Source organism: Callorhinchus milii, unplaced genomic scaffold (assembly GCF_018977255.1).
Source record: "Callorhinchus milii isolate IMCB2004 unplaced genomic scaffold, IMCB_Cmil_1.0 Scaffold2, whole genome shotgun sequence".
NCBI lineage: Eukaryota > Metazoa > Chordata > Chondrichthyes > Chimaeriformes > Callorhinchidae > Callorhinchus > Callorhinchus milii.
In genome coordinates, this window is record NW_024704743.1 from 82,942,189 (window position 1) to 82,967,847 (window position 25,659).

The window sequence follows — 25,659 nt, forward strand, 5'->3', positions numbered from 1 at the left end:
TGCGCGAATGCTGCCTTTGGGTTACCAAGTGAAAAAAAAATTACCACTTCAGGAGATTTCAAAATGCTCCAATAATAATAATAATAATAATCCTTGCATTTGATATAGCGCTTTTCACGTCGGGAGGACAAGGGTGAAATTGCAAGGTGTGATGTGGTCGAGGCCAATTGATAACCATTGATTCGTAGCAAATAGTTGGGCCCAAAGGCACTGGTGACCAGGATTGGAGTTGCTAATTACGGAGCACTACATTTGAGTGCTGATTGCTGGAATACTAGCTTAACTTAGTTTAATTTAGAAGGAAACTTCAGTAATGTCTCAGGCCAACCACTCTGCCAATGTTAGGAAAGGTTAAGGACTCCTACCGTGTCTATAATAGACTAGCCTCATCCACAATTTTGACAATTTTCAACAAATGATAATTTTCTTTGGTAATTATTACAGAAAAGCCCCCATTATAACATACTTCTTTATAGCACCAAATGGCAGCTTGGCTCAGTTGGTAACACTCTTGCCTCGGAGTCAGAAGGTGGTGGATTCAAGTCCATTTCAGGGCTTTGAACTCTAGGCTGATACTCCAATGCACCGCTGAGGTTGTAGTGCATTGTTGGAGGTGCCATCCTTTACATGAGACATTGAACCAAGGCCTGTTCAAGTGGAAGTTAAAGATCCATGGCATTTGGCAAACAATTCCCCAAATAAAAATGGATTATTCACAGCATGGCTATTGTGAGATGTTGCTGTGTGCAAAGTGACTGCCGTGTTTACCTACAAATATTCAGTCACTCCACTTCACAGTAACATCCTGTTAAGAGTTTGAGACATTTTGATGGCGTGATAAGGCCAAATGCAAGGACTATTATTATAACTTGGTTAAAACACAGTTACACAGTTACAGTTTGGATGTGCATTCATTGAACTGAGTGGAGGGAGCATGCGGGTTAGTAGGGGGTTAGGAGGTCGCAATTCTCATACTAAAATGGCAGACTTCTGGTCCATTAGGTGACCACCGATGTCACTTCATTTGTGCTGTGTGTGTGCAGCGGCAAAGGAAATGACATTGGTGGTGAACTGATGATCAGCAGATGGCCATATTCTAGTGTGGGCGCTGACCAGCACAGAATTTGTTCGTTTTGTCGCATTTGAAATTTATAGAATACAAAATTGATGATGAACTGGACTTTGAAAATGTGTTGTTCTGTACAGAACTAATATCCTGCATGTGAATACTGAATTCAATAACATAGACAGAATTTGTTATCATTTACTGGCTAAAAATCTGGGCAGTAAAATATACTGCAAATTCAAGTTAAAGCAAGCGAAAATATTAAACATTTAACAATTAGTTTGCTCTGTGGCTTCTGTAATATTGGTGCATTCCTGAATTTGGTATTCTTAAAGGAGATTTTTCCTTTAACTTTGCTTTTATTTATACAGTAATTTGATATTTTCTGCACTGTATTTTTATAACAATTAATGAGAATTCACTGGACAGTACTATCTCATAGCTAATTTACCAACTTCCCTATATTCATCCTAAGCAGTGATTCAGATTGGAACCATAGTAGTCTGTTTAGTACAGTACCGTCTGAAGTCAGTACCGTCTGAAGTCAACATCTTTTAAAAGTCCCAAATACAAAAGACAAGTACAAATGAGAATGATTCTTACACATGCCTCTGAAAACAGCAATAACAAGTACTTAATTACAAGATCCCCTAAGTTACAACTCTTTACCAGACTGGACGCTACAACAAATTTGCTGCTAAACTCTTAATCGTGTCTACATAAGTGACTTCATTTCCCACACCGGCCATGTTTATGATTGAGAGCCTATCTGATTGAGATTGGTAATCCGGTGCTGCAACATGCAAAACAGCTGGCATTGTGAATTGAGGGCCCAGGCACAATGGAAATTGGATCGAGGCTCTGTGGCCTTGTTCCACAGAGGTCTCATGAGGACAGGAGATAGGGGAATTTTTCATCCCACCGCGCTGAGCTGGATTGGCACTCAGGCCTCAGATATAAAAAGACAACACACTGTCACTAAATTTCTGGGGCATAAAGTATTCAGCAAGTGAGATTGACAATATTTTGTTGTCTTCAAGCTGTGCCTTCTACTGTGCACCAGCTGGAAGCAGTGTGATGGCAAAAGGTGTTTCAAGGTTGAAAATACAGGGACACAAAGGATACCAAAAAAGAAAATAAGTAGCGTGGTGTGGACATGCTCTTTGGAATGAGAAAGATGTACTAGAAGGGATCATTAGAATGAGAATTAATTGGGAGCATAACACACCATTTTCAGTGGCTGCTTTACAATTGGAATCTTCTCTGAAATACAGTTTTGCTTCAGTGACAAATCAAAATAGACACACAGTAATACACACAGTTTAACTTTCGCAATTGATGTGTCCTGATCAATTTGCTTAAAACACAGTTATCATTCAAGCGCACTGTGCAACTGCAGGTGTAAATATTGCAGACTAGAATTATTCAGATAAAGTTCACAAAATATTCCCCCCCACCCACCTTCAACACTCCAGAAAAGTTATTCTCTGCTGGTTGATAAATTTATCACCTTAAGTGCAATAAATATATTTTCATCATCATGAAATTTTAGGATTTACTGAAGAATTTCCACAGTAATTTGCATTGTTGAAAATGTAAACCTTGCTTGATCTGCTGCATGGATTAACTCTGTGCTCATGTGTTGGTGTATAAAATGTTAAATGGGATTGAAAAAGTTAACCCAGAACAATTCTTTAGGATGCACCAGGACAGTAAAAGAAGAGGATATGGGTTTACAGTTCCAAAGGACAATTTCAAGATGGATACCAAGATGTTTTTCTTTACCCAGAGAATAATTAATGCCCAGATCAGGTTGCCAGGAGGAGTGATTGAGGCTACGACACTGACTCATTTTTAAAAACAGCTTGGTGAAACTGTGATGTGAGATTTGTCAGGTGGATATTCTGGAAGGATGAGATCAGATGGACTGTAGGACCTTCTTCATTCAAACCATTCGTACGATTTTGTGAGTCTGCATTGTGAGTCTATATGTTCATATGAGAGTAAGCAAACGGTTATTTAAACTATGCTGGATCAATTCTTGCATCCTAAATTGCTTGTTCTTGCTGCTCTAGCTTCTTCTTTTGGTCCCCTGGAGATTTGAGAAAAGTTCATAATAGTTTGCCTAAGGCATTAATTTCTTGAACATTTAAACATATTTGATTAAAAAAACTATTACAGTGTGCATGATCAATTCCTTTCTGTGCTCTGAGATGCTACCTTGCGTGGAGGGCACTATGTAAATGCAAGTTGTTGTTTTTGTTGTTTTCTAAATAATATTATTTCAATTATTAGAATTTTGACGTGTTCCAACAAAATGTTCTTATTGAAGAGATTATAAAATGCTTGTGCCAATCATGGGGCAATACTGAGTTTGTTTTATAATAATAATAACCTTGCATTTGATATAGCGCTTTTCACATCTTCGAGACGTCTCAAAGCCCTTCGCAGAATATACTGTAAAGTGAATTAATTGACTGTATATTTGTGGGTGAAACGCATAACTCAGTCATTGCATTTATGACTGAGAAATAATTTACATGTCACAATAGTGCAAATGTGCAAAATGTTAAATCGATATCCTACCTTTCTGTTTGGGTGAACTTTCCTCCCCTAATTCTCTAAGTTGAAAATTCGCAGCTAAATTGAAAATTCTGAAGTAGAATCTTCTTCAGTTAATACTGATTTGAAGATAGTACGTACTGCTGATGTCGCTCAACTGATATGTTTAGTGCAGGGGTGGGGGTCAAGTAGGATATCTTCATATACACACGAATGAACCCACTTTTGAAGATAACATGTAAACTGGAAACATTAATAGCAAATGTACGTAGTGAGAAAGGAAACGCTGCCAGCTCACACTTAGGGAAAAAGTGAAAGACTTTACTTTAAAAGTCTTCAGATTCAGTGTGATTATTGCTAGCTTGCTGGAGAACTTCAATAGTCCCCGTTACAGATGCGAGTTGCTTCACTCCAGACACTTCCACTGATGTGTCAATAACTTTTTTTTAATTTAACAGCATTTATCAAAATACCCGTTGTATAAATCAGTAAGTAGACAGTCATTATAACATACTTATTGGAAAGCAGCCAGATAGACCATTATAAAGTGGCAGTGTTATAAACAAGACTTCAATTCCATTGCTCTCAACTTTTTCAAAAAAAATTCCATCTGCTTGGTATCCAGAGACATTTTTAAAGGAGCTCTTTTTATTGTCCTGCTGTTTTGTCCTCTGAGAACCATTACAGCATTCAAATCCCATTAAATTCAGATTTTAGAAAGTACTGCATGCCGTTACCAGGGGTGAGTGGCTGGTGGACAGAGATTCCAACGGGAGGCGTGATCTGGCCTTGATTCAGCATTTTAAAGTGGCTTCTTGAAGATTCAAAAGCTAGCAGATGACAGCTTGGTCTCTAGAATTTGGTTGATTGACTGACTGATTCTCAAGTCCTGGATACATTTTACTTGGCAATCATATTAAGCTGGACTATGGGAACTCTCTCCTCGCCGGCCTTCCCGCCACCTCCCTCCACAAGCTGCAGGTCATTCAGAACTCTGCAGCTCGTGTACTGTCCCGCACCAGGCTTCGGGACCACATCACTCCCACCCTCGCTCGCCTCCACTGGCTCCCCATCCCCCAGAGGATTGATTTCAAGATCCTCATCCTCACCTACAAGGCCATTCACGGCCTCGCTCCCTCCTACCTCTCCAACCTACTATCCCCCTACCTACCTGCCCGTACCCTCCGTTCCTCTGGCTCCGGTCTGCTCCACGTCCCCCGCCCCAATCGCCCTACCATCGGTGGTCGGGCCTTCAGCCTCTCAGCCCCCAGGCTCTGGAACTCTATCCCCCAGTGCCTTCGCCGCCTCCTCCCTTTCCTCCTTCAAGGCTGGTCTCAAAACTTTTCTCTTTGACCGAGCCTTCAGCTCCCCTCTCGACTCTCTTCCCACTCCTCGCTCCCTCCCTTCCCTCCCCTCACCCTGACCATTTCCCCCCTCCTCGCTCCCTCCCTTCCCTCCCCTCACCGTGACCATTTCCCCCCTGCTCGGGTCATGACCCAACTGTGCAGCGCCTTGGGACGTCCTCCTGACGTGAAAGGCGCTTTATAAATGGAATCTTGTTGTTGTTGTTGTTGTTGAGCTAGACTAAGCAGCTAAAAAGCAGGTAACTGAGTTCTGGCCTTGTTCTCTGGATCATTTCTTCTTTTGTATTGCCTGATAGTTTTGTACAGATTTCTTATCACCTTTACCTATAACATCTCTTTCTGCTCAATAAAAAGTAATTCCTCTGATCTAATGTGTTCATTCATTCTGTTTTCAAGGAGTGAGCAGTCCTTTCAGTCTTCCTGTAATTATGCAATTGCTTTGCTTTATTCTTTTTTGTTTATTGTTTGAAAATTTAATCATACTTCAAATCATCCAAAAAGTTGTCTCTTGATTAAGTCCCACATCAAGTACTCGGAGACTTTCTTGTTTATGTCCTTGTTGTTATTCTTGTTGTTGTTCTTGAAAGAAACCAGCCACATCATGGCAGAACATCCAGGGGGTGAGTCGAAGGGTCGTGGACCCAAAAGGTTGACTCACTTTCCTTTCTTTATAGATGCTGCCTGACCTGATGAGTTTTCCCAGCTCTCTCTCTCTGTTTTTGTTATGGCAGAACATCTGTTTTGAGATGGATACAGATCAGTATCTAATCATAGTCTTTTGATAAGGTTTTCAACTGAGATTCCGCCTGCTTTTTCAGGTGGATGTGACATGAAAGATCCGATGACACTATTTTAAAAGGGAAGACAGTTTCTTTAGCACTCTGAGACACCACCCTACATGAAGGGCGCTATATAAGTGCAAGTTGTTGTTGTTTTCTCAGTGTTGTGACTAAACAATGCTCCGTAAATGTCTTTGGTGCCTGTCATCCAAGCATGACATGTATATCTGGAATTGTTATACCACAGAAGGGTACCACTTTTCAAAGCAAGAGGCACTTTCTGCCTGAAAGGATTCCTTCTGCCAGAAGCAAGCCATATAGCCATGTGCCTGGGGCTGAGTAAGATGAGAAAAATGTAATGATATAGTTTATCCATTAGATGGAGTGCTCAGATCTTGTGTTATAATCTGAGTTATAGTGACAATGATTTGTTCAATAAAGTTGGTGAGGATGGCTTACGCAGTAAGAATGGATTATTGCACAAACAGAAGCAGCAAAACCTTAACCCTATCCCCAGGATGGCTTGGAAAGAAAGTCTCTTATTTCTGTGGTCTAACTTTCTGTAAACCACATATTCCCGTAGCATCGAGAACTCATTCTGGGGCCACAAGACTCCATATAAAGAGTCCAGACATCCAGTGCTAAATTAGCATGGTGAATGCAAGAAGCCCAGTAACCATCCTCACCACATTACAATCACTTAGAAGTGACTCTACCTCTCCAGATCCACTTGGTTACCAGTGTGAAGGGCGACTACCTTCAGCGCTTGTGATCCTATATAGAGACATCATAATAGATTCTCATGTCATCAAGACGATAGATTTGGCTGCTTTTTTACATTTTCACTTGCAATTTCCCCAAATTTATGACGACATCTTAGAATCTCCCATCCAGAGATATCTTTTCAACCATTGCAGTGAGGAGTCAGCTAAGTTCAGATCTATTGAGGAGGTTCCCACAAATTAGTTCCTGATGCTTTGTATTCCATACAAAAGTCAGGTCACCGTGCCTAGTATCGAAAAAGACGAGTGAAAATGGCCACTTTGCTCAAACATTCCGGCAGAATGCCTGGGGAGATATGTTTGCTGAAATCTCGAAAGAGACTGCTTTAATTTGTGGCAAATTGTTCAACAGTTTGGGAACTTGTTAGGTTTCTCATTCAGAGAAAGAATTATCCAGATTTCAACCCTAACCACATTGTATCTCTCCCATTTTGTTCATGAAATAAAATTTGTGATATAATTTAAAGGCTTCCTTAACTTATTTAAGAAAGACTTTAAGGAACACCACGTAGCACCCCTCCCCGGTAAGTGATGTCTTTCTCTCAGGGTCCTAGCACTGCCATGTTGTATTTCTTAGACCCATTTAGTTTTCAAAATTTAGGCCCTATATTGGGATCCAGTGTTGTCTTCCCTGGGTGGGTCTGCCTACGAGCGTGAAAGTGATCAAATGATCATGAGAAGTTAATTTTTTGGTGTAAGAGAGCTCTGATTTTACTCTTCTCAAGATACCAACATCAAGATCCTATCCAGTCCATCAAATCCTTTCATAATCTTTTCCCACTCTTTCTCTGGAATCTCTTCCAGCTCTTTTCCTGCCTTAATTTTTCCAATGCATTCCTCCCCAGCTTCATTATTAACAAGGTTCAAATGATTCAAACCTCTGCTACTCGTGTCCTCACCCATACCAGGCTCTGCACCTCCATCACCCCAGTTCTTGTCATGCTCCAATGCCTCCCTGTTACAGAATGGATTGATTTCAAGATGCTCATTCTCACTTTTAAATCTCTTCACACCCTTGCACCTTTCTATCTCGCCAATCTGCTCACTACCACACACCTCTACCCGCAACCTTTGCTCAGCTGGCATGGGTTAAAAAAACCCTGACTGTCCAGCACTCTGGGACATCTTTCCGACGTGAAGGGTGCTTTACAAGTGTAATTTGTTGTTGTTGTTGTCTGCACATCCCTCTTCCACTCCTCCACAATTGATGGCCATACTTTCAGCCACTAAAATATTAATAATAATCCTTGCATTTGATGTAGCACCTTATCACGTCTTTGAGACGTCTCAAAGCACTTCACAGGATACACTCTAAAGTGTAGTGACTGTATATTTTGTGGATGAAACATGGCAGCCAATTGCGGGCAGCACTATGCCCAGAATCGCTGGAACTCCTTGCCTTAATCCCGCCATCTTGCCCCCCCCCCCTTTGCCCAAATTACACCTGAAGAATTAGTCTTCGACCATAACTTCAGGCACCTCCCCTCTCTTTACAGCTCAGCATCAAACAGCACTGTTGTTAAATGCTCTAAGACACTATCCTCATTACGGGAATATATAAATGTATATAAAAGTCTCCACTCCTTCTAGCTTACCATTGGTGACTAAGCTACTGTTCTCTAAAATCGTTTTCCCAAAATGTGTTTATTTTGTGCTTCTCTCCCTGCTTTCAGAACTCTCTTTTTAAAAAAAATCTACCATTGAAGTTGGTCAACATCCTTCAACTTCCTTTCTTTCTGTTCCTGTTAAGCAATCTCTAATTTGCTTCATTTTATATCAAAGTGATATATGAGTGTAAATTCTTATTGAATAATCTGCACATCATTCTAGCCCATTTATAGCTATAGCATTTATATTTGGATGTTTATCTCTGTTTAGAAAATAGATTGATGTATCTAGGCTAGAAGCTTCCAAAGATGGCTGTTCAGCAAGATACCACCATATTTCAAATCATTGCTTCTCTTTGGGTTTTCAAGCCTGTACGCATGTGGGGTCGAAGCAAAACGTAAAGAGTATATCTGAACCGGGATTTGGGTTAGGGTTAGCATAATCTGGATATTGGGTTGGAAAAGCCTTTGATGGAGAAAACCACAGTGGAAACTACACAAGTGCCAGATAAGTGCTCCAGGAACACAAAGTGTCTCTATCGGAAGAACAATCGATAGTTTTCTTGAATCCGAGTTCTTGTGGATCAGCATCATGGACTTGAGGTTCCTTGCACAAGATGCACTTTCTGACCTACTTACTCCCCCATCCGTTGCCTCCGCTCGACTGAGTTCGGCCTCCTGCATGTCTCTTGTGCCCTCCATTCCACCATCAGCGGCCACACTTTCAGCCACTATGCCCCGAAACTCTGGAACACTCTTCTGTCGTTCCACCTTACCCCTTCTTTCCCCATCTTCAGGTCGTTCCTGAAGACCTTCCTCCCCACCAGCTCGGCCTCATGCTCTGCCACTGGCAAGCACTCTGGAATGCTACCCTGCATTCGAGGTGCTATATAAATGCTAGTTGTTATTGTTGTGGTTAGTTATGTCTTGGAGGTTCTTTTTTGTGGCCTGCTCCATTTACACTGCAGTATTTCTCAAAGTGTTCTATTTCAATCCCAATGCATCACCAACTAATCCACTTCCTCATAATCCTCAATGCTGTATCCCTTCTATGAGAATGTGCAGGTGCATTGCAATCCACTTGCACTTGTTATTCCACTGTTTGCTGTGGCAGTTTGTGTGATACTAGATGCAAGACGCTGTCAGAACTTTAAAGCTAATTCTCCTTGCTCAGTGGTCTCCAAATCAGTCATAATGGGGTCTAATTTGCCAGATTTGCAACATGATTTGTAAATAGCGGATCCTGCAGGTACCCAGATGTGTCTTAAAGAACTCCAGGGATGTTGATCTCCTGCCAGGAGCCTCCTTTGGCCACAATCCAGCTTTACTGAGGTAGAAAGTGAATTTGACGTTCGAGTGAGTTCAAGAGGGCCAGATGAAGACACATCAGGTAGCTGTAGGATTCGTTATTTACAAATTCTTTTGTGAATCTCCAATTTAAACTCCCCACGTAATTGTTGGTGGAAACACACCATGAATATGAGGTAATGCAAGTACACCTATGTAGCAGCAGAGTAGAATTAATTATATCTAAAATTCACCCACATCACTGCAATTGTTCGAAATGTGCTTCTAGATCCCACTAGACGAGCAGACAGTAAAGTAAAATGCAGTCAATCATACAATGCTTGAAGACCAGAATACTCTTGTGCAGGGAAAAACAGTTCGGACAATTGTCTGACATTTTGTTGTGTCATTATAGTAACAAAACACCTTTCGGATATTCACAAAGTGGAATGGATGCTTGTTCTGAGATCTGTGGGCAACAGGATAGAAGGATGAGCAGATGGAACGCAGACACAATCTTGAGCAGCAGCTTGGTTCGTAGATGAAACATTATTTGTCCCCATAGTAATACTGGGACACTGCTGTACAGAATTGGCTGCCGCGTTTCGCCCACAAATATACAGTCAATTCACTTTACAATATATTCTGTGAAGCGCTTTGAGATGTCTAGAAGACATGAAAAGCGCTATATCAAATGCAAGATGTTATTATTTATTATTATTATCAAATAATCTATAACTCAAAGAAAGTTGGTTAGGTATCATTTTGTCTTATTTTGGGAGATATTAATCCTTCCCTGATCCGACCAAGAAATTTGTTTTCAAAAGACCTGGGAGCATTGAAGAATGCCTTTACTTTGTCAATATTATTTTCTTTACAAGGAAGGTGTTCAAATGCAAAAGGGCCAGCAGGTGAAAGTAATACCCAGTTTGGGTCTCATAGGAATACTGAGGTGCCTTGAGGAAGAGGAATCAAGGCCTTGGAACTACAGTCACTTACCCTATCAGCAGGGTCAGTAATTAACCAGTAAATAGCAATGGTTCAGAAGGAATCCCTAAATGACACACAAGAAACAATGGGAAGAGCCATTCATCTCTGTTGAATTCCTTCTTTTTGTGAGAATGATTACTGATTCACTGAATACAGAAATGACATTCATAAATCTTCTCATACTGTCTGCCCCAAGGCCATCCCTAACATTCCTCATCTGAACACTTAAGAAACTGTAGTAACTTTTCCAACTGCTTTTGGGTTGGGTATGTATAATGAATGATGTAAACAGTTTATAAACTAACCAGAGCTGTGTATTTATTTACAGGTGGTCGAGTGTACCACCTCCTGTAATAGTAGAGATGGCTATTACAGCTGTCCCCCCAACTCCTATTTGTGGCATAATATAATAATAATTCTTGTATTTAATATAGCACCTTATCATGTCTTCGAGACATCTCAAAGCGCTTCACAGAATATGCTGTAAAGTGAATTGACTGTATATTTTGTGGCCGAAATGAGGCAGCCAATTGCACACAGCAAGGTCCCACAAACAATCGTGGATTAAGTGAACAATTAGCATTTTTTTTGAAGGAATTATTACCCCCGGAAAGTGATCCGCCAATCGCCTAGCAGCTGGGTTCCTACTTACTGTTGGTAAACAGAGGCATGTGGAGTAAGGAAACTTGCTCAACATTTCGTCCTGCCGGGAATCAAACCCAGGTCTCTCGCTTGCGAGGGAGTGCTCTAACCAGTGAGCTACAGGACTCCACTCCAGAGCATTGTTAATATCTGTTGCAATAGCAATGTATTTAGCCAATCTTTCCCCAGTGTTCGTAATAATTTATTAATTCTTCTGTACCCTCCTTCTCCAACCTCTCTTTCCTTTCCAAGGTCCTGGAACAAGTCATTGCTTCCTAGCTTCGCTCCTTCTTTTCCTGCCACTCCCTTCACGAACCCCTCCAATCGGGTTTTCATGCTGCCATTAACACAGAAACAGCCTTGGTCAAAGTGACAAACGACATTCTGACGCCTACTCGTCCTCCTTGACCTTTCTGCTGCCTTCGATACCGTTGACCACTTTATCCTCCTCCACCGCCTCTCCTCTCACCTCAACCTTCAAGGTTCTTGAATGGATCAGATCCTAACTCTCACACTGTCTCCACTTCATCTCCACAAACTTCTTCTCCTCTAGCCCCTACACCATCTCGTGTGGAGTTGCTTATGGCTCTGTCCTTGTTCCCTCCTTTTCAATATCTACATGCTCCCTCTTATTGACATCATCCGCAGACATGGGGCCAATTTCCACATGTATGCGGATGACACCCAACTCTTATCTCTCTGCCTCCACCCTCAACTCCCGGACCACTGCTGTCCTGACAGAATGTCTGTCAGACATCAAGTTCTGGATGAGAGCAAACTTTCTACAATGCCTTCTCTTTCAATTGCTGCTGGCTTTGTGGCAATGCTGCTTCCAAGATGGTGGGTTGGGAGGTCCGGGATTTTGATCCAGTGTTGATGGCAGTACATGGTATCCTCCCTTGCCTCCTTCAAGATGCATCTCAAGACCCTTCTCTTTGACCATGCTTTTGGTCACCCTCATACCCCTACCCTCCCCGCCCTCCACCCCTCCTGATTCCAACCACCAGCTCGAGTGTAGATCCCTGACAGTCCAGCGCTTTGGGACATCCTCCTGACGTGAAAGGCGCTATACAAATGTCAACATGAAAGAAAAATGAAATTAAATGGCAAAGTCAGGAAGCAAACTTGGAGGGGTGATGTTCCAATGCTGCCGTTGTTCTTGTTTTCTCGGATGGTGGTGGTCACGGGGCTGGAAGTTGCCAGCAAATTCGAGTATTGTTTTAGCTAGGCATGAGTATTCCATCACAGTCCTAACTTGAGCTTTGAGAAGTTAGGAAGTGAGCCGTCACTCTTTACAGAATACTTAGCGTCTGCCCTGCTCATGTAGCGATGGTGTTGGTGTGTCAGGCCCAATTAAGCTTCTTATTTATGGTGAATCCCCTTAACACCCCTCCCCGACCACCGCAGGTGCATCCTGACCACAGCACTATACAGTTTGTATATGACGTCTGGAGATTTGAACACACCTGATTCAGCAATACAGACCAGCATCCTGTTTGTTAGTTGCACACCTAAGAGGAGAAGAGCAAAAGCTTTGAAATAAAGAGTATAATAATACCTCTCGGACGCAATTGTGAATGAACACAATACCTCAAAGACATCCAGATATTTCCTTTCAAATCCTTATAAATTTCTAAACTTAAAATGCTTGTTTGTTTATGGGCACAAGAATCCAAGCTACAAGAATCTTGATAATCATAGATCACTCATTTAATTTCATATTCTATTTGAAATACTCTAATCTGTATTAATAACATGTTATTAAAACATGTTTAAAAAGGCTAATGGACTTGTGCTCCTCATGAGTTGACATTTGGTGTTGCAGTATATATTTGACTTTGGACATGCAATGTGTAAGAAGGTTACAATCTTGACTGGTTGGTTATCCTTCAGAGATCTATGATGATCACTTGTTATTCTCAGACCTTGTGTATATCCACTCATTTTTAGGTGAGTGATCTGTGAAATGTTTTAGAATTTAGGGGGAAGAGACCTTCGGGTTTCGATAAATAAGGTGAGCAACGCAAAAGTTTTGCTTCTGTTACTGAGCCCAACAGGAATAAAAAGGTGTCGTTTATTTGAAATGTTAGGTGAGCTAATGTGTGGTTGAAACTAATTTTGCTTTCACTCACATGAGCTGTAGTAGAGTGAATCTTTATTGTACCAGGAAAGGTGATAAAGGCCAGTAATTGTATATTATATTGTCCATGAACATCGGCCTGAAGACTGTTGCAGCAATTCATCGATCATGTAGGTGCTGTATTTTTTTCTACCTTAACCCTTCACTAATGCTAGTCTGTAGAAGTAAGGTTTTGATGGGGACTATGCCTGGGCAGGGGCTCACATTAATCAGCCCCCTTGTTCAACACTCCAGCTGACATAATTACAACCTGCGCACAGCAGTTATTCAAGTCGAGTCCTTGTCACTCGTGGTGCAAAACTACACAGCTCAGATCCCCAAGGAGATTGCCTTATCACATAGAACAAGGGCTCACAGGAGTTGAAGAGAATAGAAATGGGAAAATGTCTTTCGGGATCATCATATATTCCGTTAAAAAGACATTTGTAAGAGTTCCAAGGGACAAAAGATGAACATTGTGCGGTTTGCGAAACTGTATGGGACATTTTTAAATGACTACATAGGCTTTTTTTATGAAGCAGATATGCATTATTCAAGTTTTTGTTGTAAAATCTGATTTCCTCGCTTTTACTGTAATTCCACAGATTCCTTTGTAAAAGTTGTTAAAATGAGACTCTTTTTGAGGAGAGAGGGGGAGGTTTGTATAAACGGAATTTTACCAGACAAGATTGGAACTGAGCATATAAAAAAATAAGCATGGATTACAAATGAGAACCTAGCAATGTCAAAGCATTTCCATTTAGTGTGTAATTCCGAGAGGTACATCAACAAATTTCATTTCTTCTGGGTTTAAAATATACGTCCCAAATGTTTTACAGATTGTAAAATCAATTTGTTTTCTTGCCAGCCAATAGGTTAGATATGCTGAGACAGTGCAGACCAATACCACACTTTTATTTTGGTAGATTTTAAACAAAAATGATTCCGTACAAATTTGATAGTATATTTGAATGAGTGAAACATGGTGTAGGAACCACTGCTTTACCATTGTATTTGTGCAAACATTACATCCAATATGTGCATTCACATGCGTCTTTGTTTTGCAGTTATTGTAGCGTTTTAATAATGCTGTTTTCTTCGCATTTATCCTCTGAATCCACTCTTATACGTCTTTGCTTTACTAATCTACTTATTGTTCTACGTTACCAATCTGCCACAGGCCATCATGCTAGTATTTTCCGGGTCTCCCGAGCTTGAATGGTAATCATCCATTTTTAAACTAATTTTATTCTAAATGGAGACGCTGAGTAAGCTTTCTGTAGTCCTTTTCAACTTAAGTATCTTACTGAAGGCCATCACTGTAACGTCCCCACTAGGGTAGTCTGCTGCAGCTCGTAACATTATTGGAGTGTTTGTCCTCTGTATTATGCATCTTGTTTAAACTGTATGTGTCACCTTTTGATGACCTTCATAGTCTCCTACGGTTACAAACGCCAGTTAGCTTACTAAAGCATTGCGATAAAAAGCATTTTGATACCATTTTTCTTTCATTTTTTTGAGGATGGTGAAAGAGAAGGAAGAGGATCAGCATACTTAGGAGCACTGCAAATTTTATTAGCTGTCTTCAGCCTTCTATTGCGAAAATGTGTTTGAATTGTTATATATTCATTAAGATGCTAAAATATAGGTTATTCAGAATTTCTTATGAAGACCAACAAAAATATCAGTGTTTGACCTTGGATTATCTACTAGCTGTTGAAAGGGATGCCTTTGTGATTTAAGAGCAGACTTTAACTGTTTCTAAATTACTAAATTGTTTTGGTTTCTTATTCCATCATGTTGAATTCTGGAAAAAATGAAAGAAGAAAACTTACATTTTTATAGTGCCTTAACATGTTGAAATATCTTAGAATAATTATTGTGTAATGACTGTTATTTTTTAAATTTCTCCAGTGACTGTGGGTGCTAGTTTTATCTCTAGTTTTTGGCTTCAATGATGTTCTGTCGTGCACAATGCTCTTACGTTGAAAACATTTTTGGAAATTATTTTAGTTACAGATTGAATTACTTTCAAAGGATGGCAATTATAGAAGACGCCTTTCTAGACTTGCATGATAGCTTTGGGTGAAAAAATAAATTACAATATATGAAAATGGGAATGTTTTAAAAATATAGCTGCAGAGGTTTGTATAATCATCTCCTTCCCTTCCCAACCCACCCCCACAAAACGTCCACTGCTTATGAATCATTTCCTTGTTTTAACAACTGTAGTTAACTTCAGGGGGAAAAAACTTTCATTTAACAGTTTATTGAAACAGTTGTTATTTTACTTAAGTTTATGGTTATTTTGATACAAGATATTGATTGTGTAGCACCTCTTGTTAAGCAATCATTTCGCCCACAAAATATACAGTCAATTCACTTTACAGTATATTCTATGAAGCGCTTTGAGACATCTCAACGATGTGATAAGGCGCTAGATCAAATGCAAGGATTATTATTATTATCCTAGGCAATGAAAATTGTAATCTCCATTCACTGTAATCCATCCATCATATAATAGAAGGATGTAAATTCGGCAACAGTTGCATCTATTTGGAGCTGTCCTTGAATTCTTCTCAGATTTTGCTGAGTGTATAAGGCTTGTTTGGATTTGAGGAGCACGGGTCCTGCACAATGGAATATATAATGTACAGCAGAGTCTGAATTATCCAAACAATTCAGTTTGTTCCATAATAGTAGTGTGTATCGGATCAGGTTAGTTAAAAAAAGACTCATTCCTACATACAAAAATACTTAGTGTTTTAACTATTGAACAGTTTTAGGCAGAAAATAATATTGTGAAAGAGATCTTATAAATATTACATTGAGAAGACAAAGGTGAATTCCTAGAAGAAGGGAAGCACAAGCTATTACTGTGGATTTTGCGTGGTGAAAGTTCAATATACATGTATACAGGGGCGGCAATAACTGAACAAGCCTCGTGTAAAGCATCTTCCAGGTGCTCCGATGTTTGACATTATGTATTCCTTGCAACTGGACAGATTCCTCGGCAAAGATTAAGTTGTTTGTGAAACATGCACAGATGTTTCTGTGAAAATGGCACACATTTAGCTGTTTTTATTCTCGTAGTGTTTACCCTTTCCATGCTATACGAAATTTCCTGAGTCGTTTTTTTTACTGGGCGCCATGGCTGATGGCAATATTCATGCCCTCTGTATCAGAAACAGCTGTGAAGGCCAAAGAGCTGGAGTTTGATATTCTTGGTTCTATTCCTAGGGAAAATCGGGCTTGCTCCCCCAGGATCTGTTCACAGTTATGGATCAACCAAGATCCATAATAAGGCACCATTTTGAAATATTTTTTACAAGAGATAATCGAGCAACATTAATAACAGCATTAAAAAGCCGATGACTGTCTTTGTGATTTTTAGAGTTCCTGATTAAAAACAGTGCAGAGCAGGAAATGTAAATTGGACTTTATATTTACATTACTGTACTAACAGCAAAGCAACAGTGCTCCTGGATTAAACACAGTAATAATAATAAAAAATTACATACGTAAATGAAATGACAGAAGTTACTGAGTTTTACCATGAATTGTTCCAGATGTATTTAAAAAAAAGCGAATGAAAATGTTATTACAATTCAATGTAGCTTTGGTCTATGTTGGCCGATCATTGGGAGAAAAAGTAGAACTTTGTCAATGCCATTCTCATCCTAGTTCTCCCTAATGATGTTGCTTTTTGCAAATTACAATATTCAACGTTGGTTATTGTTATTAAAATGACAAGGAATTTTAACGTTTTAGATCCTGAAAACTGCTTCACTTGGATTTGTGTGAGCATCTGCCTTAATGTAGGAATTTAAGGTGATATTTCCATAAAAAAGGAAAATTAAAAAATTAAAGTTGAAGGTGGCCTGGAGCTGAAAAGGTCAAGAACTGGTAACTTCTGAAACAGAAGATCAAGGCACAAGGGTTTTCAAAACTAGAGCTTGCTCGGTTTGCTTGAATGAGTTTCACAAGTTGCAATTTGGGCTACTTGGTTCATAGTCCGTCACGAGGCAATCAATGTTTTAGGAGAAAATTGAGAAATGGTATCATGGCTTTGACATTGCCACGAAGCAGACCATGTAGCTGTACTTAGGTGGAGCAGAATGCATAACGAATGTTAAATGGTGGGAGTGGGGGGGGGGGTTTAAAGTATGGGCATTTATAGATTTGAAATATTCTGCAACTTTTTGTTCTGATCTCCAGCATTAAAAAAACTCCTGCAGTTTAAAATTAGTTATTTTCTTGAAATGTATGTTGACGTGCAAATTGTTACTTGCATTGTCAATGTTTCATTCACTCTTTATTCAGCTCTGTTATCAAGTTTTCAGTTGGCAACAGTGTCTGCAAACTTAAACATGACTAATAGTTGCGAAATCTCTAGCTTCCTAGTTAGCAGAAGACTTTTTTAACTATATATTTTGAAGGACTGAAATTCACATTTATCTAGTTTCTTCATACACTTTGTTTGTATATTTCTTATCCTGTGTGTTTGTGCAGTCTCAGACTGAACCAGTACATGGCACAGGTATTGTGGTATATTCGCATTGTCCTTGAAAGTGTCCAGTCACACTGACTCAGAATCTATAATACATTGGATCCTTTTAGAACACAGTAGTTTGTGTCCTTAAAAAAATGGCCCAACATTATAATGGGGTGCTGTATAAAAATGGCCACTGGTTAACGCAGATCATCGTTGACCTCACTTCCAGCATGTGACTGTGCGCTTGATGTCAGCAATCACTCTCGCAAGTTTGCCAGCAGTTGCTAGAAGCCAACTGGAAACAGGAGGTCTTCTGTGCCTGCACTTTATGGCACAGGAAGTCAGACAAGAAGTGTACTGTTTCTGGGACATTGTTGTGCACAAATTGGCTGCCACGTTCACTCACAAAATACAGTCACACCACTTTACAATATATCCTGTAAAGTGCTATGAGTGGTCTCAACAACATGATAAGGCATTATATCAAAATAATTTTTATTATTGATATACTTCCAGTTTACTGTGGGTCTGCAGTACACCAAAGTTCATTATAACAGGGCCTGAATGTATATGGTGGCAATGCTAGATTTGGTAAAACCAGCTCCAGTTTCACTTCAGCAGTTCTCCAGAAGTTCAGCATAATCGACTCTGTGTTTAAAGATTTTCAACAATTTTCAAATCTTTTATGTGCATCTAATGGAAAGAATAAAACCAATTAAGCTACTGTGGTATTGTAACCCTGCATCTAATGGCAAATTATATATTCATTTTCTTTTAAAATATAGGTCTAACTGTGCTGAGAACATTCGCAAGCATATCCTACACACTGGCAAACATGAGGGGGTGCGAATGTACAACTGCCCCAAGTGTGAGTATGGAACAAATATTCCATTAGAATTTCGGAACCATCTCAAGGAGATCCACCCGGATATTGAGAACCCAGATCTGGCTTATTTGCACGCAGGTAAGGGCCAGCCTCTCGATCTTCTAATTCTTTGACTCCTTCCTCAGACTCCTTATATGGCTCTTAATGACACACTATTGGCATGCATTTAGCATATTATTGGACTAATAGTGCTCCCCTTTACTGTCAACTTGTCATGATCTAATTTCAAGACTGATGTAAGAAGTTTATAATCATCAGCTTTCTTTTCTCCCTTATTCACACTTATTGTTTTATTATTAGTGCAATGAAAAGCATTTGGAATGGGTAAATATTAACAGCAAAGGAAATATTACAACTTGTCATCTTTATTTTGTGCCTTAAAACAATTGATCTAAAACAGATCATCATTATATTTTTATATTGAAAAAAGCTGTGTGAGGGCAAAGTCCATAGAACAGGGAAACCACCAACATAACGAGTAGTGGAAAAATCAAACCAGCGGTGGTTAAGAGACACTATACTTAGGTTTAAAGGGCCAGAGATTGTAGGAGGAATGAATATTGAAGGATTATCTTGGTAGTTAAAATTAGAAGTTGTTTTGGCTTGATAAAATGTTTATATTGATTAAGTCCATATCGTAAGGAGCCAGAAGGGTGAAATATCTCATCTAGTCTTAGACTGTAAAAAAAATTAAATTGTGGAAAATTAATAATGTAATAATCACTGCAGTTTATATGGAATCTTTAACATTGGGAATGTATCAAAGAACTTCATAATTTTTCTGATTGCATATTTTGTAGGTGAATGGGGAAGTTAATTTGCGCACAGAAGTGTCCCCAAGAGAGATTACATTTGTGAACAATTTTATTTGGGGGATTGTTGCCCATTTCTCCCGGTATCGTAGGCAACAAGGCTAAGACTAAGCTGCAGGGTTGTACAAAGCAAATTACAGCCCCTATGAACATATATTCTCCAAAATCTAAATGGCAAAAATTATTGGGGTGAAAAAAGGGCTGATTAAATATTGTCCTACCTGTATTATAATCTGGAAAACCTTTCCTTCAAATTAGTATCTTTATTAGTTTCTTGCTGTATGTACTAGAGGTTCATATAGGTTGAAATTCCTGTCTTGGCATGAATATTAGTTTGATTGTCAGCTTGTTGCTCACATCTGTCAAAAAGAATTATCCAGTTTATACCATCTGTCTTAAATAAAATATGCACCTGGAAAAGGAGTTGAACTCCTGAGGACAGAATGAAGCACTTTCCACCTTTTGCCTATCTTTCCCTTCACATAAAATAATACTTCAAGTTTTTAGTATTACAGCATTATGAGGTGATTCCACAAAATTATCAGCCTCACAATGAGTTTTAATTATATGATTTGCTTACAAACTGTTCATTCCATGATATGAATATTGCAATTATGAAGTCAAAACCAAAGAGAAGGTTACATTTCTCAATGCGGACTAAAAAGCACTTCTAGCCCCACCTTCTGCCCCAATCATCTGCTCCCATTGTTGTTGTGTGGTCACTGGCAAAAACACTTTGGATGTAAACAGTATCACGGTAAATTGGTAATATTACTGGTACCTGCTCACCAGAAAAGAAAGCTTTGGGACTTCAATTATATTTGAAGCTGGGAATCCTATGTATGTCTCACCAACTCACAAGGCCATGACTGAGCAAACAGGTGCTCCCTGCAGAAAACACAGCTTATGTCACAAAGTGGTTTTGGGTTGCCAAGTGTCAATAATGTTACCACTTTATGCAGAGAACTTTTTTCAAACTTAATGTCCTTTGTGGGAGCTGGTGGGTACCATTGTAAGCTTTTGTGCTGGTGAAGTGAATTTTAAACTTACTATGACATGTGGGAGTGAGGCATGGACAGCCCAATTGTCCCCAGTCCCTGCATTTGGAAAATGAGCACAAAATTCAAAGGTTTCCTCAATGTGATCACTAAAACATTGCAAGAATTGTGTGTTTTCTACCTTGTTTCTTTTTGAAAATTGTGTTCAAAATATCTTAACATCGACCTTTTCTCGTAAATTTAAGCCATTGAATGTGGTCATATTATTGACAATGTGACAAAGGCTGTACAGCATGTTTCAGAGAGTAAATGTTAATAATATATAGGCTTTGTTATTTGCGGGTGACATTCAGAGAAATAAAAGCTTATATCGCTGCTTTACGGGCTGCATCTTTGCAGTTTCCGATATGTGATACAGTTTCAAGTGGCTGTCATCCATGAATCTACAGCTCAACACTGCTATTATTTTTTGTGAAAAAAATATATCACTGTATTCCAGTGAAACCTGCAGCTTAAACTAGAGCATAGTTTTCGCATTTTAAGAACTCTCCCTTCATCTTTTTAGGTTATCAAGCTTGTAAGCTCTGTGTTCTGTGTTTATCTTTAGAATAAGTGGTTTTAACTATCAGTCAATGTTAATAAACTCTTTGAGATGTTGTTGTGTTTGAACCCATCTGAACCCTCAGTGCCTTGCATTTAGGTGCTATCTTACTTTAGATACACAATTGGACTCTAATTTTGCAATACTCCCAATTCTTTTTGGAAGTACCAGGACTCTGCTTGGACACCAATCTCTAACACGATACCCATAATTGAGGCCAAAGGCAGATCTTGATGTCTGGCAGGGATCGTGTCAATCTGTAACCAAACAGAGTTCGGGAAGGTTGACTTCACACACTCCAGCCCTACTGTTAAGTCTTTGGCTAACCAAGCCTAATTGATAGAGTGATCTAAGCTGGACAAGTAACACTTTCCACGCGGTGTTTTCAGTGGCACGCGATGTGGATTAGCTGGTTAAACTCTAGCTGTATATCAATGCACAATCTGGAGTCCCCGAGCCTTGACTCTCACCAATTTGCACCTATTCTCCAGAATTAGGTAAGCAGAACCCATCCTTCTGGGAAGAAAGTGTAACGTTCCATTCAAGACATGAATTTCCATGTATAGGTGGCATGCATATGTGGAACTCTCAGTTTGGTCTGGACACTCTTAAGCACAGTGATGGGATTCTGCATGTGTCAGACACCCGGCTGACCAAACTAAAATACTTCCAGATACCAGCATAACTCGCTTGCGACAAATCCTTTTGCAATCTTACAGATTAGATCTGAATATGTAAGTTTAGTAACTTGAAACTTTAAGATACAATAAGATATAAAATGAAAGAGAGCACCAGGTTAATGTTTCAACACTTGAGACAGTTTCTTCATGTAACTAAAATTCTAATGGTGTGTCATGCTCTATCTTTTTTTTAAAAAAGTAATTAATATTGAATCTTTGCTAATCTGTATTGATTTTCTAATCTATCATCGATTCTTAGTTTAAAAATACAATGCATCACTGGCTTTTTATTGTATAAGATGACAGCAGCTGATAAAGTATCAGTGTAGGAAGTGTCAGAAAAGGTTAATATTTATTGATTTTAGTTGCATTAAAACTGGCGTAGGTTTGCCATCAGAGATGTATGGCTAGCAGCTTTTGAGTCTAATGTAGATTTTCTGTATGATGGTTAAACAAGCAATTTTACTGCAACCTATTCTAGCACCGAAGCTTTGGAGGAAAAAAATGACAGATCCTTAATAATAAAAAAAAGGTTCTGAAATTCAGACCACCTGGGAGTTGAATTTACCATTCTAAAATGAGGCACAAGCGCACCACTTAAAAGCAGAATAACCCCTGGCATTGCAAACGATAGTCACATTTAGCCTTTTCATCCACTTAACTAGGTGCTATTGATCTACGGAAGGAGCATAAGCAGGTGATAGCTGGAATTATGAGCAATAAAGGACTTTTTCTTCAAACAAAAAGGGATATAATTAGAGGAGAGACCTCAGTTTGACATTCAGATTGAAAAGGTTTGAATTAACCAAAATGAACATTAAGGATTTTGTGTTTGGAGNAAAAAGGGAAATCAAGGTACGTAGTCTAGTTGCCTCGAAGGCTGAACCTGTGCTATAGCTGCAGCATATACATGAGAGAATGACGAGAACACTGCGGCCTTTCCATTTATCTCTATCACTGTACAGCTGTCAAAAGGGCAAAGGCAATAACTAATGTCATGGTTTGCATACACTAGCAAAAGATGCACACACACACAGAAAAGAAACAAAGCCCTTGTCTCAACCCTTGTTTAGATGTAAGGACATAAAGTATAAGATATTGGCAGATCTACAGAATTAAATTTCACTCTCTTTGACCATGATGTAGTTTGAATAAATTGCACTATTGTGTATATTGCAGTCAAGTCACCATTGCTGACCTGCACACACAGCATCTGGTATCGTCACAAAGGAAAAATATTGCAAAGTCCTAATGTTATTATCACATTTTTTTTCATTTAAAAGAAAATTTTCAGCAACTGTGCAAATTGAAGCAGTGACAATATATGTACAGTTAGGTTGTTGAGTGAAGTATAAAATATGTGGAATGAAATAACATCTAATAAATAAAACTAATCATGCTGTTATGAATTTCTTTAATTGCTTTCAGCAGAATTTGTGCATAATTAATTAAATTGCAAAAGAAAATTGTCACTTTTCACTAACGTTTTCAATAATTCTTCAGGACAGGTTTATATAATGCACCAGTTAAAGATTTGCCTAAATGCTAAGATATTCCCTTAATGTACTAAAGGCATAGCAAATGAGTTTTCTCATAGCATGGTTGTGGGCTCACAACCAGCATCACCACTTTCTCACTGTTTACCTACTTCAGGCCAGCTGAGGCAGTTTGAGTAAATGTCTTTATGGCCAGTGTTTCTCTCCCAACTGTGAGAACACGTGCAAATTCATATCCCACCCACCCATCTTCAACACATTCTTCTAGGTATATTGTTAATAGGATTCAGACACTGAGCAGTAAATGTAACTGCCAAAATGTATTTTTAGTGATGTTACTCAAAAAAATGTTTGCTTGCTGTGATGTTTTCTAATTCTGTCCGGATTAAAATTGTCTCTACAGGATTCCTTCCAGCATTTGTAATCCTAAAGATTAAGTTTATAGACCATGGTTCCAGACATATCTGATTGAAAACAAAAGATTATTTATTCCTGCTTCAGAAGACTTATATTTGGTTCTCTCAAGAATATTTTTAAACACAAAGTAAAATAATACTGCTGAATAATCCTTGTGTATAGGTTATACTGTCTTTCGGGTCAGGAAACTGTCTCCAAAGGCTTCACAGGATATATTTTAGAGTGTAGTGACTGTGTATTTTGTAGACAAGCATGGCAGCCAAATTATAGGCAATGTCCCATAAACAACCATATATTAAATGACCTATTTTATTTGGGGATTGTTGGCCAGAAAACCAGGAGAAACTCCTTTCTCTTTTCCAGTAGTGCCATGAGATTTTAACATTCATCTGAACAAGCAGACAGGACCTTGGTTTATCATCTCATGTGAAGGAAGGCACCTCCAACAATGCATTACTGCATCATCCTAGACTATATGAGTTCAAAATCCCAACGTAGGAGTTAAACCCACAATCTTTAGACTCAAAGGCAATGAGTGCTATCAAATGAGCCAGGTTGATGCACAAACAGCAATGAAGTGAGTGACTAATTTTATCTGAGGGATTGTTGGCCGGGACATTGGGAGAAATGTCCTTCTCTTTTCAAATAGTTCCATGGGATCTCTAACATCCACCTGAACAGGCAAGTTTAATCTCTTATCCGATGGTCAGCACCTTGAGCAATGCAGCGCTCTCCATCACTGCAGGGGATCGTCCGCCAAGACTACAATTTCAAAGTACTCCCCTGGTGCTTGTACTCACAACCTTCTGACTCCGAGGGGAGAGCTAAGTGAGCTAAATTGACACAAATCTGCTCAGCAGATTTTTAACAAAGCACTGGACAGTCAGGCGTTTTTGGACACAACCTGGGAGTTGGGGTCAGGAGAGGTGGAATGCAGGGGGTTGGGGATGAGATGGTGGCCAAAGGCATGGTCGAAGAGGAAGTTCTTTAGATGGGACTTGAAAGAGACAAGAGAGGGGGTGAGGTGGAGAGATTGCAGGATAGAGTTCCAGAGTGTGGGGGCAGAGATTCTGAATGCCCGACCACCAATGGTGGGGAGGGAAGTGCGGGGGACCTGAAGCAGTCCCCTGAGCGGAGGGAGCGGAGAGACTGATATGGGGTTAGGAGGTCATAGAGGTAGGGGGGAGCACAACCGGGAGGGCTTTGAAGGTGAGAACAAGGGTTTTGTACTCGATTCTCTGAGGGATGGGGAGCCAGTGACAAATCGAACATCTTTTGAAACTACCTGTTCAGATTGTCTCAGGAGTTCGGCTCGACCACAATTTCTACTGTATGTTTCATGGCGAACCGCCACCAGAATCTCAGTGAATCGCTGTGAATCATGCAGTATAAACACAGTGTAAGCACATTTGCTGTACGCTTTACCCTTTTGCTTCACTGCCAAATGTTTGAAAAAATACTGGTTCCAAATAAATTGGACCCAAAACTCCCGGAAAGCGGAAGCCGTCCTAAATCAGGGCAATCCCATAGGCCTTTGTGATGGAGCGTTAGACTCCCATCAAAATGAGTTGCGAGTCTGTGTCCGATCCTGAGCTCCATTACAAATCTGTCTTTCTTAATTGGGTTCTTAACTGCACCACTAGCTTGAACACTCCATCTTGAGGGAGAAGCAAAAAAAACTTGGCAGTATCAATCCTGCCCCTCAGAAACAGACCACCTGACAGCCATTGATGGAGAGGAATGGACAGCAGCCAGAGCGAGATCCACATCCCACACGGCCCTGTCATAGCTGAAGGCAGAACAATGGGGACTCAATGTAGAAAATTTATAAATAACAGACAGTATAATCCATTTCTTAAAATAACATTACTGTATGATGACTAGGAAATAACAGCTGATCCTAGCCAGACCAGATTGTCATGTCTCCCGACCTTTACAGTGTTGTTTGTGCAGGAGAGGAAGGAGCAAGATATCGGTGTCACAGTTCTGAAGATCTAAAGGATGTGAATAAAATTCAGAGATTATCGCACCTCTGTAGCTCACACTATGTTACATCCTGGCACATGATATAGTCAG

General features: G+C 39.6%; 1 protein-coding gene across 1 annotated transcript in view; it reads left to right on the top strand.

Moving 5' to 3' along the window:
* The window catches only part of znf407 (zinc finger protein 407), a 320,280-nt gene that overhangs the window by 182,392 nt on the left and 112,229 nt on the right, over positions 1 to 25,659 (top strand). Inside the window, exon 8 of the mRNA XM_042347003.1 lies at positions 18,479 to 18,657. Coding sequence (XP_042202937.1) covers positions 18,479 to 18,657 — 179 coding nt within the window. The remainder of the gene's footprint in view (positions 1 to 18,478; positions 18,658 to 25,659) is intronic.